The sequence below is a fragment of the Typopeltis vanoorti genome, chromosome 9 (genome assembly GCF_054136105.1).
Source record: "Typopeltis vanoorti isolate ZY-2024b chromosome 9, IOZ_Tvanoo_1.0, whole genome shotgun sequence".
Lineage (NCBI taxonomy): Eukaryota > Metazoa > Arthropoda > Arachnida > Uropygi > Thelyphonidae > Typopeltis > Typopeltis vanoorti.
In genome coordinates this window covers 66,210,487-66,230,482 of record NC_143557.1, presented here as the reverse complement: position 1 = coordinate 66,230,482, position 19,996 = coordinate 66,210,487, and the positions used below count along the sequence as shown (strand labels likewise).

The following is a 19,996-nucleotide window of genomic DNA, read 5'->3' as shown; positions in this document are numbered from 1 at the left end:
GAAGGGGGCTTGAAATGGGGTATCAAAATCAGTATTATATTTTCGTTTTCAAATTTTAAATTTTGCTGGAGTGGAAACGATTTCGTAACGTTTTTGGTTAAAGATTAAAAATTAATTGATCTATTTTTATCGTATTTGTGCTTTTTTTTCCAAAAAAAAGGGGGACTAAAAAAAATCTTACACAGGGTGCATGAAAAGCTAGTTACGACATTGATCACTGGTATGACTTATGTGTTTTTACTGTACTTATGGATCTGGTTATCAATGTTTTTAGGTGTATATCGATTACTGTACTTCAAGCTTCTATTTCGTAGAAGACTGTTGTACACTGCATTGATTCATTTTGTGAACCCGTTATGTATGTCGCAAATGGTCTATGAAATTTCGTGTTTATTGTCCGTGGTATGGGATATTGTATATTTTTATACAGTCAAGAGGCTAATTACATATTGCAAATCATGGCTTTGCCTGTCACAGAAAATTGTCTTCTCCACTTATTGCTTACCTTTCTGGATATTGCTTTATAGAATCTACCCAAGTCGGACCTCCAATTTCGATTCCTCACACTGGCAATTAATTTTTTTCGAGACATTCCCCCCGGTATTTTAGAGTTTTTTTGTTTTTTCCCTCCAGTTGCCAATCATCATACAGTGAGATTTTGCTAGGTTTAACTTTAGAGCTGAGATCTGTCGGAAGGAATCCAATATGCCCATTGTTTCCTTCGTGGATTTTTCACTTTCTAGAGTGAGTATGCTACTATCGGAATAAGCTAGCAGTTTTACTTCACTTTCATCATGAATATTTTCCCTTGAATTGATTTGTGTTTATTGCCCTACTTAATGGCTCAAGTGCTAATACGAAGAGGGTCGTAGAGAGGATCACGTTGTCGTACGAAACAGATGATTTTGAAAGACGCGGATAGACTTTTTTATTATTTATAATTACATGATTTTCTGCATTCTCATGAAAAAAAAAACAAAAAAACTTTCAACCATTTCTTGAAGTTTTTCCAAAACCTGTTTCTTTTATTACTTCAAAGATATACTCATGTCTCATTGTGTCAAATGGTGGTATCTATTATATATCTTACTTATCCGCATGTTTGAGCAAGCAATACCAGCTTCTGTAGAAATTTCTATATTTAATTTATGAGAATTTTGAAATTATTTTATATCTTTCTTATCCGCATGTTTGAGCAAGCAATACCAGCTTCTGTAGAAATTTCTATATTTAATTTATGAGAATTTTGAAATTATTTTATAATTTGCATTTAATAATGTAATATCTCTGTTAAAATCTTCTTCTTCCACTACGCGTTATTCCCGCTTCTTCTGCAGGGTCCGCGTGTTACTTAGATGCGACTTCTTGTTAGTACTACTTCCAACCGACCTGTCGCCTGGTCTGGCGCTGGGGGGTGGGAGTATATTTTTGACTATAGAGGCGTATGTTCACGGGCCGGTTTGCTTGCTTGTGGGATGAAAAACGCCAGATAAACTGGCGGAAAAATCCCTACTGCCCGTGCCCAAGACCGGGTAACTTGGCTATGCCTGAGGAAGATCCACAAATTCCTCACGTCTATGACGGGAATCGAACCTGGGACACTCCTTCCCCAGGCATATGGTTGCGAAGCACAAAGCCACTAGGCTAACCGCGCGGACATCTCTGTTATAATTATCCTCACAAAAAAAGTTTTCAAACTTTTGAAAATACCATTTGTAAAATTCACTGGTTAGAACATCTGCTCCGGGATATTTTTTTGTTGTGGGATGCTTTATTGTGTTTCTACATTCTGAGATTGTAATGGAGAGTCAATTTCTTCTACCGCCAGTGGGTTATCTTGGGTAAAAATTACATCAATTTATTGTGCTCGATTATATCGCTCTCTTTTTCTGTGAATAGAGCTGTAAAATGTTCGTAGAACACGTTAGTAAGTCTTCGTCTTCTTCCAATGCTTTCCCATGATAATGCAGGGCATCTGTTCCCCTTTATCTGTAATTTCTTTTACACAAACAAGTCGTGAGTGTTTTGTCTTCGTCATTCCTACAGCTTTTAAATACCGTTTGCTGCGCACCTTCTATTTCCATGCACTGTAGTCCTTTTATTTATTTTTTTAACAGATCTGTTTTTGTTTTTATTTGTCTGTTTGTTCTGTGTAAGTAATCTAGATTAGATAATTTTTTTAGATCTTTCTGTTCTCTCTTCCGTTGGTGCTTTATTCTACTTTCAATTCTGATAGCTGCATCTTTTATTTTTATTTTTTTCAAGTTTATTTTTAAGCGCCTCCGTAGCGCAATTGGAAGAACGACGGTACATTGCGCCGCCCTTCGATTGGAATAGGCCTAAGTTTGATTCTCGTCGCGACGGGAGGGATCTTTATCTGAACGATTTTCAATCAAAGGTGAGTTAGCCGATCTCACACGGAGGTCGCAGGGGTTTTCTCCCGGAAACTCGGGTTTTTCATCCCGCATCAGACAAATTGTTCCTTCAGAACACACGCAATTTATAGACTGGTGGAGGAGGTGGGCGGTAGATGGCATTGATGGAGATGATTCGTAGTAGAGGTTCTGTGTAGTGGTTGAGACAGTTGTAGGTGTCCTCCTGCGATGAGTCTTCGGACTCCTTGGAGGTGTCAGGAATAATAATAATATTTTTCAAAAGCGTGTGTTCTGAAAATTTGATCTCACACGAAGTGCCTAACTTTCAGCCTACTTAAACTTGGCGCAACAAATTGGGTAATAATCCCTTCTCTTATAAGGATATTTTCTTATAAGAAAATAACTTATATATTTCGTATAAGATAAGAACCATATTTTTCAATGCTTCCACAAAAAAACGTAATGAGAAATATTTTACTGGCTTTAAAAATAATTTAATATCCACGATGCAGCTTTTTTAAAGGCCACATCTATAAAAATACTAATATTATTACATGTAAATAGCCATCTAGCGGTGAAAAAGTCTCCAGAAGTGTACGAAAGCATTGATTTACCGGTGACCTCCATTATTGTTCATTTGGTTAAATTCGTGAGGAGGATAGAAGTTGAAAATGATGACTTTTGTAGCCAGATCTTCAGGTCTGACTAACTGCTTAAAAGCAACATCGCAGGCAGTTACATGTCAGTTGAAACCTATCGTTAGTCCAATTGTTCCTTCGGAAGCGTTAATGGTCGTTCCTCATTCTGAAAAAGTAACGAAATATTCTATTCAGCAGGCGATACCTGGAGGGTCAGTTCGATTATGTTCTGGGATTGGAGGTTAGTTTTTTTTTTATTATTATTTATTAATAAGCACGATAAAAACTGGCAATTGCTTCTCAGTGTCTGGAGTTGTTTATTTTTCTCTGGCTTATTATGCAATATAATAAATAACATCACTAACAGACCTTGAGTGAGTCTACCAGAATGTCATCTTAACCCACTGTGTTAATGTGCACTTTAAATCCATTCACTAGATCTCCATTTGCCACTCACCAGGAATAATGGGGGGAAATACTACTTTGCTCACATGCCTTTAAGCGACTTCCGGCTATATTCACTGTGGCTTATATTTACAAGCCCCGGCTATACTAGTTTCAGACATTTTGTGTCCAGTAACTCATTACCTCTGAACTATGAAAGAACCATGAAAAAATTTGGCTCTCGGCATTTTTTTGTAACGATATCGAACTTTGAAAACTGCACTCTTTTAGATGCTGACTGGCCATTAAAAAATCCTTTGGAAGGGTGTGGAGGTTAAAATTTGTAGTTTGGCTTCAGGGGAAATGTGGAGCATGCAGTTTTACAATTTACCATGGAATCATAACATGCCAGTGTTCTATGCATTATTGCAGTGCCGCACTCAGGATTTAATCTTGGAGGGGGCCCCGAGTACTCAAGATTTAATCTTGGGGGGGGGGGGTGAGTTGAGTAGACGATTTGAGAATACACACTATTGCATACGACCTATGACTGAGCATCTGCAGTGCTTGCCAATACATGATACCCGTGATCTCTGGTCCAGCTCAGGCAAACAAAGTATTGCCTGAGCACTACTTCGTTTGCCTTGTATTCACAATGGCTGAGAGCCAGAGGGTATTCCCATCTTATGTGACCTCTAATTCATAAGTAGTATAGAAATAGAAGACACGACACAACATAAATAAAATTTTTTTAAAAAAATGTAATTAGGAAAAGATTTTTGGAAAATTTTCTAGTCTATTTTTCCTTTTTCTTTTTTTTTTGAGGGGGGGAAGGGCCCCTTGGCCTCCCCTCCCTGGGTCCGCAATGCATCATTGCCATAATCCGTTGTGCTGTCCTCACAATTTTAGCAAAATATCGCAAAAATTTCTGGTCTATCCACCACCCCAGATCATCCTTATACTCTACATACCAATTTTGCTTCCCATATTTTAGAAAACCTTACACTTTGTTACATTGAACTGTAGTCCACTCATTTGTCCATTTACCCAGTCTATTCAAATCATCTTGCAAGGTTACAGCATCCATTCTACTTGTCATAGTTTTTTCCAACTTTGCATCATCTGATAAGCCAAATGCTTTTTTTTTTTGGAAAGGTGTGAATGAGTGGAATAGGGGAGTCAATCAGGGAATGAGTTTGAAGAGAGGTTTCATAGGCATTTTGTGAATAATGGTTGGTGTGGGCCTTCTGTAATGAATCTCTGGGCTTTATGAGATGCCCCTGTAATAATAATTACTCTAGCTGTGAAATACAAGACCAAGATAAAAAGTAAACTCCTCATTATTACTGCACACATTTGACTCACTGAGTTCAGTTCAGGGAAAAGGTTGAACTGTAGCTCTTGGAGCCAGTGAAGAGAGAGAACCAAAAGAATCTATAACAGATTGGTACTTCTGATTAAATCATACTCTTAGAATCTCCATAAGAGCATAATGCCATCATAGTACTATTGATCGGTGATGAAACTTGTGCCTTTATCATGGATAGGAAGTCATTGTTAAAATGAGAGTGCTTGTGAAGTTAGCAACAAACCTGATCTGAATGAATAGAAAGAATTAAACAATCTGGTTATATATTTGAATTTATCTAAATAACAATATGAACCACTCAGATTTTGTCTTTTCAACATTGGAAATTATTAGTTAAAGGAATTTTTAAAGCAAAATAAACAGAATACTAGCTATGCATTTTGAGACAAATCTTTGAACTTATTTTTGGAGAAATTAATGAAATTCAGAAACCAAACGATTCACCTGTTTGTGAACTCTTTCAAAACAAGGTGTTTGCTGCATAATAATATCAAAAATCCTTCCACTTTTTTTACACATGGCATAAATATTAAGAATTTTGAAAATACGTCCAACTTCATGACACAATTCAGCCAGAGGGTTTGGTGTTGGACATTTGGAGTGACTGTTGTTTTCTAAGAATACAGTGGCCATATGAAATAGCATGATTAAGGGTCAGAGTTTTGAAAAGCAAGTTGTGGAAGGACAGGAAGAGTGGATAGATACAAAGATGAGGGGGGGGGTGATTATGCAGGGTAGTGTGATACATTGCAAAAAAAGATGGGGATGGTAGGGATATGAATGAAAATCAATCAGAATCAGGGAAACTGGGATGGTGAGATCAAAAAGAGAGAGAGAGGTATGCTATAACAGAGAGAGAGAGAGAGCATACAGAGTGATGGTGTTGGTGAAATAGTCTCAGAGAGAGAATACTAATGTAAGGAGTATCAGAAATAAATTGGCTGAGTTTGTAGCATTGATCAAGTCAGTATGCCCAAAGATAACTGGTGTAAGTGAAACTTGATTGTCTGAGGATGATTTACTGCTAGTACTAGAAATGGTAGGATATAGAATTTTCCAAAAGGATGGGAAGGTGAAGAGAGGAGGAATTGTATCCTTTAAGAGTGGAAGTGGAAAATAGTAGCACATGTGAAGTTGAGATCAATAGAGCACTGAAATGTTTGGACAATTTAATAAGTGAAAGGAAGGTTATCCTAATAAGAAATTTTAATTATAGGAATATGGATTGGAAAGAACAGATAGTGTATAGTAACAATGAGAATGGATTTGGTTGAGTTTTGTGAGATAATCTTAAGCTGCATGTGATGAAAACATGAGGTTTTCCAGTGTTGGATTTGGTGACATCCTCAGACGATGTGGTTGTGAACTAGGTATCAATACTGCCATCTGCTGGTGAGAGTGATCATGAGATACAGATCTGTGGAAGGTAGTCAGGCATGAAAAGGCCATTGTCAAGAAGGTATATATGTAGAACTATAAGGCAGGTGATTATGAAAAGTTCCGTAGTCAACTAGCATCAATACATTGGGTTGATGAGCTCTGAAAAAAAAAAAAAAAAAAGATGTGCATGGGAAATGAAAAGGCAGGATTGGGCACAAGCAATGCATAGGAGTTAGAGAGAGAGATATGAACAGTGAAATAAAACAAGCAGTGTGGGAAAGGTTGTTGTGTAGGCAATACAACTGTTTGTAGTGAACAGATGCATGAAGAATATAAACTGCAAGCCAGAAAGGTTACAAGCATGGTTAAAAAAAAAAAAAAAAAAGTTGAATATAAGAGATTGGCCAGTCAGGTAAAAAAAGATAATTCGGAGGAATTTTTCTACCAAGTGGCAAGCAAGGGGAAATATAATTATGGTAGGTTGACAGTGGATAGTTATGGCAACCTTCAAAAATTATATTATTATTATTATTATTCATGACACCTCACAGATTTTTAAATAAAAAATTATACAAAAAATTCTGTTTAATATTCATTGTTATTATTAGAAGAATGTGTTGTAAATACATAATATAAAGGCAAAAAAATATTATTAAAAATTTTAATTGAAATCCAATGTAGGAATTGCAGCACTTAGTGCTGAACTCTGTAAAATTATAAGGTGCAATGTCACACAAGATGTTTATTGTATGTATAAATATTTTATCAATCAATAATAAAAAAAGTTTCAAAAAAAAAAAAAACAGAGGGCGCTGTGTAGGCAGACGGATGCATGTGTGCTGTATCGCTGCCCCTGGTTTTATAGGTTTAAAGTTTAATTAACTCATGTTTCTAACTTGAAAGTGCTACTATTTAATTCTACTAGTCACGCTGAAGACAGGGACGGTCAAATTACCAAAATTGGATAAGTAAGATTCAAACTTTCAGTGTTGGAAGTTCATAGAGTGTACTGCAGTCACCAGCCAACAAAGAACATTCGGCATTTTAAAAGTCGCGAACAGGAAGAAAGGCTAAAGGTCACCGAGACAGCAAAGTTCAAGCAAAATGAGCTGTAACAAATGCAATAAGCCATTAAGCGATGAAGGTGGACGGCATTGTTCCGGATGTAACAAAAAACAATACTTCCACTGTTCATGGATCTCAGAAAGCATGTGGAAAGCAAAGGAGCCGTGAAACAGACTGAATGGCGATGTCAACAGTGCCGTGAGAAAACGAAGAACGAAGACCAGACAAAGAAAAGTAACGACGCACATCAAGGTAAGCTGCTTCTGGATCCTAAAATTACAGATAACTTTGATTCATTTAAACTCATGGTGAAAGACTTATTAAATGCACACATGGAACAAATTAACAAAAAATTTGAGGAGTATGAACATTACATACAGTTCAATAACAAGACCTCTGAAGAAATGTTAGGAACCGTGCAAGAAATAAAGACGAAATTAACAGTAGCGATAGAAATGCAAGAAACACTCCAACGCGAAAATCAAGAATTGCGGAAAGAAGTAAACACACTCAAGTGTCAAATGGAACACATGCTACAAAAAGAAAGAAAAAAAAGAACTTCAAATTGAGGGAATAACGAAAGAAAATACAGACGACTTAAGAAACATAAAGCAACTGATAGGCAGCAAAATTGGAATTCAAATCGCAACCACAGTTATCACCTATATCAACCGAGGCCCACAAAAAAATAAAGAGAGAGAGACTGTCACCATTCATTGCTCGTTTTACCAACAAACTAATCTGAGAGACTCCATTCTTACAGCAAGCAAGAAAACAAAGCTGACAACAACGATCCTAACTAATAAGAAACTCCCAACACCAATCTATATAATGGAACACTGGATTCCATACTTCAAAAATCTTTTATACCAAGCAAGAAAGACAAAAACAGAGAAAAACTACAAGTTCCTGTGGACAAAGAATTCCCAGATATTTTTGAGAAAGAATGAAAACACTCGAGTATACATAATTACAAGTGAATCCGACTTACACAGCCTACCAATACAAAACACTAACTTTTCATATCCTAGAACTCATTTAAAAACTATATAATGGAGATCTCAAACATAGGCGAACATATCCAGTCAGACAATATAAACTTCAAGATCTTTGACTCTTTGAAGAAATGGTAAGACAACATTTCTGCCAACACCAACTTCACTATCATACACACGAACATAAGAAGTATAAAAAAAACACTGGCTTACATTGATAACACAGCTCAATTATACCATGATAAACATAGATGTGCTAATACTGACTGAAGTTGCAATAAATGACATAGAAATTTATGCATACAACATAAATAATTATCAAACCTACAACTTATGTAGACCAAACAAAAGAGGAGGTGGCATTGTGGCATTTATCAAAGAAAAATACAATGTGACAGAAAAACAAACTCACTTCAAACATGCAGAAACACTAATTTTGGAACTCACAAATAGCCACAATAATATCAAATACACAATAAACACAATATACAGACCCCCAGATAATAATCCACTCAGTTTTCTTCACGAGTTAGAAACATGGCTAAGCGGCATCGAACCGCGTACAACACGCAGGCTCATCCTAATAGGAGATATTAACATAAATACTCTTGACCATGCTTCTTCAACCACTAACACATATCTTGATATACTAAGTCAGTACAACATAAACCCTACCATTAACTCCCCAACAAGAGAAGAAATACTCAATAACTCACTAACACAATCATGCATTGATCATATCAAACATACAGGCTTCCATACATACATATACATCATCAGTAATTAACGTAAAAATTGCCGATCACTACTTTGTCTCAACTTCATTTTATTACGTTTCCTACTCCCCTCCCACCACCACAAAACTCGATCATACTAAAGAGCATTGTCGATAACCAAGTAAAATATACAAACTGGAATTCCCTAATTAAATGATCCTGTAACATTATACGAGAATTTTCAACTAGAGTTCATAGAAATATACAAAAAAGCAACAAAACCTACACAAACGAGGCTACAAACAGACAACAATCCATGGATAAATGACGACATACTAAATACTATTACTGTAAAAGAAAATCTATGGAAAAAACTTAAAAAAAGTCATCCAGTAACACACATTTACAAACCTTATACAAAAACACAAGAAATAAACTAACAACAAAAATTTGTAGGGCAAAAAGACGCTACTACTTCCAAAAATTCGTGGAATATAATGACAACGTTAAGCAAACATGGGCTACACTCAACAAATTAGTAAGCCAAAAAAAGAAAACTTCAGCACAAGATTTTATTGCAAAAAGCTTCAGTCAGGACACAAACTAAGAGGAACTAGCAGACTCATTCAACCATGCTTTCACAAACAATATCACACAACTCAAAAAAGACAAACTACTAACGATCAACAAAAAACTACCGACACAAAGTCAACAACAAACAATGTATTTTCCACCCATAACAAAACAGGAACTGAAAGAAGCAATCCTACAACTAAAACCAAAGACCACTCCAGGAATAGACAAAATAAGACTCACAGACCTTATAACACACTTTGAACAAATAAATCCAATACTTTTGAAACTCGTGAACATAATATTCAACACAGGCATTATTCCACAACAACTAAAAACTGCAGTAATTACGCCAATATACAAACACGGCAAAAGAAACGATACTCAGAACTACAGACCAATAGCTACACTACCAGTCATCTCAAAAATTCTAGAAAAAATAACACACACCAGACTACAGAACTATTTACAGAAATACAATATCATCTCACAAAACCAATATAGCTTTCAGAAAACAAAAAGCACCATTACTTTATTAGAAGACATTGCCGACACAATAAACAAAGCTCTCGACAAAAACAAGTACGCCGTCCTTATACTGCTGAATGTTTAACCTAAGCATTTGACACACTTGAACATGATATACTACTCACCAAACTATACTCAATAGGTATAAGAGGAACACTGCATACATGGTTCAAGAACTACCTCTCAAACAGAACACAAGTAACAAAAATAGGTACATGTCACAGTCGGAGTATGCAAGTAAAACACGATGTACCTCAAGGTGCCATATTATCACCCACTCTATTCAACATATACATTAACGATGTTCATAACATATCCATAAGAAGTCAAATATTTCAACACGCAGATGATGCTGCACTACTAGCAATCCACACAGACATTAACACAGCTCTCTGCAAAGCACAACTAGACCTAAAGGAAATCACAACATACTTCCACCAAAACGCAATTCTAATCAACGGCACCAAAACACAGATGTTGATAATACACAACCCAAGAATCATACGCCCTGCATCACTATCGATACATTGTCACACATACCGCTGCATTAACAACAAAAATACCTGCCAATGTTCCGAAATCAAACCTGTAACACACGCAAAATACCTCGGTCTCTATATAGATTCCCACCTTAAATGGACAAAACATATAGAATACCTACACACCAAACTCCGAATCATCGCAGCAAAACTCTTCCAAGTTAAAGACATTATTCCACCCAACATAAAAAAACTCCTATATCACGGTATCTGTGAATCCCTACTCAGATACGGAATAACAGTCTATGCAAATACATCAAACAGCCACCTAACAAAATTAGAAACACTACACAGGAAAATCGTGTCAACAGTGATCTGGACACCTTACACGCAACAACCAATATCCGACAAGCACATGGCGATACACAGAATTCTGAGCATTAAAAACCTGAAACACTACATGACATTAACAAGGAATTACTTCAACATCACCTATCGAAACAACAGACATACAGGATGTTCGGGATAAATTTGACAGTTTCGTAAGGAAAAAGAAAATCTTCTTTGTATCTATTAAATTTAATGAATTGACAAAAAAACATTACAGGCAGAGTTAATTACAATACTATCAACAAGATTTACTCAAAATAACCACCATTAGCATTGATCACAGCTTCAATTCTGCTTCGGAACCTCGAACAAGCTGATGCTACAGTCTCCCTGGGAAGGGCCGCAAAAACTGTTTTAATTTTATCCATTAACTGGGCTTTTGTATTACTGGAAGTGCGATTGGTGTCTTTTTCAACTGCGCCCCATACAAAATAATCCATGGGGTTAAGGTCTGGGGAGTTTGGAGGCCAAACATTTGGACTGGTGAAGTCGTAGAAATTTTCAGACAACCATTTTTGACTTTTCCCAGAGGTGTGGCAAGGGGCCGAATCCTGCTGCCATACATACGGCCTACCATTGGCTACCCTTGTTATCCAGGGCTTGACTACAGTTAGCAACTCCACGAACAAAGCCCGAATTCCAATGCCAGGGTTCTTCAACACCTGTTCCTGCAGATTTGCGAGGAATTCTGCTGTACGAACGCAATCAGATCGTCTGCTAGGGATCTTTCTTCTTGCTACATCCTCGTAGTCACCATTGCAAGTCTCTAGTTCATGCCTGATTGTTTTTACTGTATTCAGGGAGCATTGGGCAGCAGTCGTAATATCCTTATTTTGATGGCGGGCACGAATCATCATGATACATGTTATTCTCTTCCATGATTCAGGTGGGTTCCAGCTATCCATCCTTTCTGACATCTTGTATATGAATGAAGAAGGGTCCAAACTTTTAAATGAAGAGAAGTGTGTGTTAATACATGTAACTTACGGAAAAATATAATTAATTATAAATATGTCAAATTTATCCCGAACACCCTGTATATCGTATAACAAGACCTACAACAACTCTCTACATCCCCACACCCTTCAATAACTCATACGGTTCTTTTGTGAGATCACATCAGATACCTACGCAACTCAACAACCTACCAAGAAAGTTAAAACACGTAGATAACTACAGAACATTAAAAAACGAACTCTGGAAAATATACCAACAAAGTTAAGAAACCATTAATATTAATATACACATCACAAATCACTAGCATTCAATGCCTGCATCCCATACATAAACAGTAGCAACAACACAAATAGTGAAGGCTAAATCCCACTCTCTTCATAAAAGCTAACCCAAGCTTCGAAGTAGGTGGGATTAACTTGCCTTACTCATCTACAAGTAATCCTTATAAGCAAATGCAGAAATTTGTATGTATAATCACTCTTTCTCAAACTTAAAAAAAAATAAATAAATAAATAAAAAATTATACAAAAAATTCTGTTTAATATTCATTGTTAATATTAGAAGAACATGTGTTGTAAATACATAATATAAAGGCAAAAAAATATTATTAAAAATTTTAATTGAAATCCAATGTAGGAATTGCAGCACTTAGTGCTGAGCTCTGTAAAATTATAAGGTGCAATGTCACACAAGATGTTTATTGTATGTATAAATATTTTAGCAATCAATTAAAAAAAAAAAAAAAAAACTCCAAGGAGTCCAAAGACTTATCGCGGGAGGACAACTACTATACAACACTCCATCTGCACTACCAAACCTCTACTACCAATCACCTACATCAACGCCATCTACTGCCCACAACCACCACAGCTAGTATAGTGGAATTATTTAATGAACACTTCATCAGTGTATACCATACTGGTAAATGATACTGTGCAACATATAAAAAGGATGAAAGTATCAGAGATGTATCAATTGTTGCTTGGGTTAGATTTAGATGTAAATAATTCTGTGTGAAAGGATGATACAATCACAACGTATTTTTAAGGCATGTGTAAAATAGTTAGCTATACTCTTGACCTAGCTATTTAATGACAGTCTTGCAGTGGAGAAGGTTCATAAGGAGTGGAAAAAAGGCAAAATAGTATCTCTCCAGAACAAGTATGGTTCTAGTACAAACGTTTCTAATTATAGACAGAATACAATACAGGATTGGGTTGGTGGACATAAGATTTTCTGTGATGGTCAGCATGGGTTTGTGAAGAGTAGATCTTGTTTTAGCAATCTGCTTACATTTTATGATAATATGAAATATGCTGGCTAAGAGAGATTCATATATAAGTGATATTCTTGGACTTTGTACAAAAGTATCTGATAGATTATAGCATGGAAGATATAAGCTGCAGAAGATAGGATTGAATAGCAGATCGATTAGATGGATTGAAGATTGGCTTTCTGAACGATACCATTGAGTTATGTATGATGGAGCAGTGTCTCAGGAAAGGAAGTTGACCAATGGCATGCCTCAGGATTCTGTTCTTGGGCCTCCTGTTTAACTCATTTGTTAATGATATCATGTGGATTGACTGGGGATCCTCAAATGTTTGCTGATGATGCAAGTTAGGTAGAATTATCAGGAGTACTGCTGATATTAATTCTCTACGGGAAGATTTGAATAGACTTTTAGCTTGGACAGATGAGTGGGGTTGTAGTTTTTAATATTAATAAGTGCAAGGTGTTACACTTTGTGTTGCAGAGATATATGACTAAGCATTGAATTGGTGGAGCTGTGCTTCAGGTAGTTAATGAGATTCAGGATCTTGGTATGATGGCAGACAGTGGACTGAAGTTCTGAGGCCACATTGTATTGCTACTATGATAGGAAGTACATTGACATATAGCATTAAGGAGGTGGTGTCTCTGTATAAGGCATTGGTCAGACCACACATGGACTATTATTGGGTTCAGATTTGGTCACCTAGTTTTCATTGTTATGTGAAAAAATTAGAGGATCCAAATGCAAATGGCCAAAATGATATCAGGACTCTGGAGTGTTGGTTATGCAAAGGGAATGTAGATTGCAAAGTTTGGTGGATATGAGGAGATATGATAGAGAACTTCAAGTTGGTTAAGGGATTTTACTAGATTAATACAGAAGGAATTATGAAAAGAGTGGATGGTAAGATGGGAAAAATGTGAGGTCAGTCCTGAAAGTCTTATAAAGATGGTGAAGAAGGGTGTGAGGAGTAGATTTTTTATGTGGAGAGTTATTGGTGAATGGAACACATTGTGAATGCAGGGTTCAGTATAATAGACATGTTGCTGGTTGAGTGTTCCTCCCACAATGAGTATACTGTTTTCATGGAGGTTACTGTAATATAGTACAGGCACTACCATTTTTCAAATATTTTTAATGAATTCAAAGCAGTTGCATCCTTTCTAAATTCTGTGTTCTAAATTATTTATCCTTGCTGAGTATGCAAGAAGCATTTACAAAACGTTGCACATTTTGTGCTTGGGACAGTCATTGTCAAAAAACTACCTTTCATAATGATTTTACACCAGAAAGAGAACATAAAATATAAATTCCTTGTTGATCACAAGAAAATCCTTTTACTACTGTTGTATATTAAATTGGGAATCAAAACTGTTAAAAAAAAAAAAAAAAAAAAAAAAAAAAAATTGGGCCTACATACTAGTACCTAACTGCAAGATTTACAAAAGATGAATTCAAAAAGAAATCATTAAAATATAACTAGCAGGTGAAAATTGTTTAGAGATATTGTTGAAAGACTTATAAGCAACAATACAACTGAAAATTATAAAGAATTAGTTGTTCAACTAACAGATATAGTTCGCCCACCATTTCTAGATCCCTTCTTGGCTTGGTGCCAAGAATGGTCGATTCATGCTGAAGGGGAGAAAGAAATGAAGGATGTACGAATTGGTCGCCAACATGCGAAATCACGTGCTTTCTTGTCTGTCGCTGTACTAGTACTAGCTTGATTCTTGTTGTTCTCTTTTTGCATTATTTTTTTATTATTAATTTGTATGATGGATCCAGTACAGTCAACAAGTTCTATTGTTACACGTTTCAGTAGCTCTTGCAAAAGAATATTGAATAATGTGCTGACATTCTGCGAAAAAGAATCGTAAGAAGGCCGTCTTCTTGTTCCCCTTTCTCAAGTCATAAAACGTGCAAGTGCAATTGCGGGCGTATCGGGGTCGACTGTTAAAAGAATTCGTAGGGAATCAAAAGGTGAAGGTAAGCCAATATTTAAATCTCCTAAAAAAAAAAAGCGCCAGAGAAAGAAACCCATCGAAACCGTAGCTTTGAATGATTTTGATGTAGACGTTATAAGAAGAACTATTCACGAATTTTACGTGGTCGAGAAAAGAGTGCCAACTGTTCCGAAATTGATTCCTGTGCTTAAAGAAAAAATTAATTTTCCTTGGAAAAGAGAAACTTTAAGGAAAATACTTCATTAAATCGGATTTTGTTTTAAAAAGTCCCAGAATAAAAGGAAACTTATCATGGAGCGAAGTGACATTGTTTTATGTAGAACGCAGTATTTGCACATATTAACACTCTACATACATTTTTCCAACTGTTATACAAGCAAAATAGTTACACTTTAAAAACAGCAATGTTCGTAAAAGAAAAGCTAAATTTTCCGACCTGTAATAATAAACAAACTCAGTTTGTTTATTATTACATTCCAGAAGACGGACTGATTACCCTATTATCGGAATGGATTCTCCTTTTTCTGACATGCGCAGAAGTATCGAGGTACCTCAAATCGGTGGGCGAACTATACCACAGTTTTAATTGTCGTGATAAGTAAACCTAATGAAATATAACCTACATATCACTTGGATATCTAGTAATTTCATTAAGGTGCAATGAAAAATTAACAAAATGCAACAAATATAGCTGTATTGTGATATATAAAAAGAGCTACTAATGGTATAAAGTATGGAAAATATGCCAGAGCAAATAAGGACAACAAATCAGAGTGGGATAGTTAATATAAGGCATCAAGGTAGGGTTGGGGCTAATGGGGGTCTTAAATTCATGTACACTAATACTAGGAGTATTAGGAACAAGAAGGAAGAGTTTTTGGCCATGGTTGGCACTTCCAGACCACAGGTTATAGGTATTAGTGAAACATGGCTGACTGTAGATGATATAACTAGTGGGATTGAATGTGATGGGTATAGTGTGTTCAGGAATGACAGAGAGAATAAAATGGGGGGAGGAGTATTGTTGATGATAGCTGATGAGCTCCAGCCAAGGAGAATAGAAATTGAATTGCAGGATAGAGAAAAGAGCACATTTGAGGCCATTTGGTGTGAGATTGTGGCTAGCAGAACTAAATATACAATTGGGTGCTGCTATAGACCAGGTGATGGAAAAGATGGTGGTGACAGTATGCACAAGCAAATAGAAGAAATGGGTGGAAGGAGGGTGATTATTATGGGAGATTTCAACTATGGTCGCATTGATTGGAGTGAGGAGAGGACACATGGGAGGAAGGAACTGGATTTTATGCGGTTATTAAGGGATAACTATCTGCGACAGCATGTAATGGAAAATACTAGGGGTCAGAGAGTGCTTGACCTAGTAATTACATCTGAGGATTTGGCTGTAACAAATATGACCACATTGCCACCAATCGGTGAGAGTGATCATAGGGTCTTAACTTGGGAGGTGGCTAAAGGTGTAGAATTTTCAATTAAGACAGGGTACATGTGGAATTATCGGGCGGGAAAGTATGACAAGCTTAGGAGTTTGATTGGTTCAGTGCCATGGCATGTACAACTGCAAGGACTAGAAGTTGATAGTGCATGGGAGGTAGTTAAGAAGTGCTTGCATGAAGCAATGGCTGACTGTATACCTAGAGTCCGAATAATAAATCAAGTAGGGGTTAAATGGATGAATAACACCATTAAGCTTGAGTTGCAAAAAAAGAAACAACTATGGAGGGAATTTAAGGAGAAGGGTGACCGGCAGGCACATGAACGGTATAAAGCACAGGCCAGAAGGGTGACGAGTGTGGTAAGAAAAGCAAAAAAGGATTACGAAAGAACATTGGCCATGCAGGCTAAAGAGAATCCTAAACAGTTTTTTAGATATGTAGCAAGTAAAAGGAAAAATGTACATGGCAGATTGATTTTAAAGAATGCCGATGGTAGGGAGGTAACTGAATCAGTTGAGATAGTTGAGTTACTGAGTGAGCACTTTGCAAAAGTATATCATCAAGGTGGTGACATTGCAGAAACGAATAAACCAGTAGATTATACGGGAATTGTGGTTAATGAAGTGGAGGTGAGTAGTCTATTGCATAACCTCAATGTCAATGCATCTGTGGGATTGGATGGTATACCAGCTCGTGTTGTACGAGAAGCAGCTAAAGAATTGTCAGTACCCTTGACCATTTTGTTTAATTTGAGTCTCGGGTCTGGGTTAGTCCCGAGCGGGTGGAAAGAGGGGAAAATGGTTCCACTGCATAAAGGTGGTTCCAAGACTGCTGTTGTAAATTACCAACCGATTAGCATATCAGGAATCATTGTAAAGGTCTTAGTGAAAATAGTCAAAAGGAAAATACAAGATTGGATTGAAGAAAATGGGATACTGTATCGGGGACAGCATGGTTTTGTGAAGGGTAGGTCATGCCTCAGTAACTTGCTCACGTATTATAACACAGTGACGGCTGAACTGGATAAGGGTAATGGGTTTACGGTGATTCTACTGGACCTTGCCAAGGCCTTTGACAGGATTCCACATGGAATTCTAATCAGTAAATTGCAGCATATGGGAATGGACATAGGGTTGGTGAGATGGATAGGAGGGTGGTTGACGGAGAGATATCAGAGAGTGGTTTACTCGGGAGTAGAGTCCACAAGACGGCCTGTGACTAGTGGTGTGCCACAAGGATCTGTTCTTGGACCAATGCTGTTTAATTTGTTCATAAATGATATAGGAAATGATCTGAGAGGAACAGTTCATTTGTTTGCGGATGATGCGAAGTTGGGTAGGGCAATAGTGAATGCAGATGACGTCAAAATTTTGCAGGATGATTTGGATAGATTGGAGGTCTGGGCTAAGGAGAATGGATGTCAGTTTAATGTGGCAAAATGTAAGGTTATGCATTTTGGGGTGAAAAGATTGGAGGCAGTTTACTGCATTGGTGGAACCCTGCTCCAGGAAATTGATGAGGCACGAGATTTAGGAGTGTTGGTGGATAGGGAATTGAAATTTAGGGGACACATTGCAAAAGTGACCAAAACAGCTCATCAAATCACTTGGTTGCTGAAGAATACGTTGACAAGCAGAGACAAGCAGGTTATTGTTCCTCTCTATCGAGCCTTGATAAGACCCCATCTAGACTACTGTGCTCAGATTTGGTCACCTAGGTTTCTTCTTGATGGGGAGGATGTGGAGAGGATCCAGAGGCGAGTGACCAAGATGATAGGTCTGTGGAATGAACCGTATGAGAACAGGTTGAGGATTTGTGGGTTACAAAAATTGGTTGATAGGCGGAGGAGGGGAGATATGATTGAGACATTCAAATTACTGAAGGGTTTCTATAAAATTAATTCAGAAGATATTTTTGAGAACAGGGCTGGTTGTGGGAGGACTAGGGGACATCCATGGAAACTGGGCAAAAGTGTGGTTAGTAAAGGTGTTAGAGCTGGGTTCTTTACTTTTAGAGTAGTGAATGAGTGGAATGCGCTCCCTGAGTCTGTGGTGGATGCTGTGACAGTGAATGAGTTTAAGGCGAGGTATGATAGATACTGTATGAATGTCAGATAGTTGTGATGAATATGATTTGGGGCCTCCCTCGATGAGTCTAATGACTCCCTGGAGTTGCCCGTAATAATAGTAATGTTACAAATGTGATGTTTGCTACCTTTCTCACCTCTGTTTATAATAACTGAGGCATTGAAATATTATAAGATTGATAAACGTTGTGTTGTGTGAAGTCTAGCTCAGATTATTAATGGTTCACTTGTAATGAATAACTTCATTAATTTATACTGTTAATAGTTCTTTCAATGTATCATTGCACATCCAATCTTTTTGCATTCTTATGTTTATTTTTAACACTGATGACTGATGAAGTTAGAGCCTCTGAACCTAGAAAGACCTGGATTCCATTCCCGTCAGTGAAGTGAGGAACCTTTATCTGGTCTCTTTCGAAGGTGAATTAGCTGGTCTCATAATTAGGTAGAGGGTTTTTTTCTCCCAGAAACTCCGGTTTTTCGTCACTCACACACCAACAGTAGAACACATGCAATTTACAGACCAGAATACTTAGAGGTATGGGGGGAGGGTAACTGCCTTGTCCTCGTGTTAAAGTTAGGAAATCCAAGGATACTTGGAAGACTGTGGGCGCTTAAGTGCCTGTTAAAGCCACTGATAAATAAAAATAAAAAAAACTGATGAAGCTATCAGACATGTGATTATGAAATTAATGAAACATAACCAGACATGTGGTTATGCTTTATTAGTAGTTTTTTATTACATTATTATTACATGACACCTCCAAGGAGTTCAAAGTCTCATCGAGGGAGGTCACCCACTCTACAACTTTTTATCTCCACCACCGACTACAATTACCATAATCACTACTAACACCATCTACTGCCAATCACCACCACCAGCATTTTCACAGACAATTACAAACATCCCATGTTGGGATTCGAACCTGCAGCCTTTTGGTTGGAGAGCAGATACACTAATCACTTGGCCAACTAGGCTGGCATTATAAACCCAGTTATTTTTAGAAAACATTCTCCTCTACACTTATTTCTGAAAACCTTAAGAAGTGAGTGACGAATGGCATGGTGATTATTGGAATATCATTGGATTACCATCAGGATATCACATTATTAAATTTCTGATGCCAGGGAAATGAAATGAAATGAAAACTATTTATTATTATTACATGACACCTCCAGGGAGTCCAAAGACTCGTCAAGGGAGGGAGGCACCTTCTCTACAACTCTCTGTCTCCACCAACTACACCACCACTAGCATTTCCACAGACAATCACAAACATCCATGCCCACAGCAGGATTCGAGCCCCCAGCCTTTTGGCTGGAGAACAGATAAACTAACCACTCGAATTTATAATTTCAAA

The 19,996-nt window shown here is 37.1% G+C and overlaps 1 protein-coding gene across 1 annotated transcript in view; it reads left to right on the top strand.

The window, feature by feature from the left end:
- The first annotated feature begins 2,968 nt into the window (after positions 1-2,968).
- Positions 2,969-19,996, top strand: part of RFeSP (Rieske iron-sulfur protein) — a 49,394-nt gene continuing 32,366 nt past the window's right edge. The window contains exon 1 of the mRNA XM_090397731.1: positions 2,969-3,254. Coding sequence (XP_090253857.1) covers positions 3,047-3,254 — 208 coding nt within the window. The 5' untranslated portion in view covers positions 2,969-3,046. The remainder of the gene's footprint in view (positions 3,255-19,996) is intronic.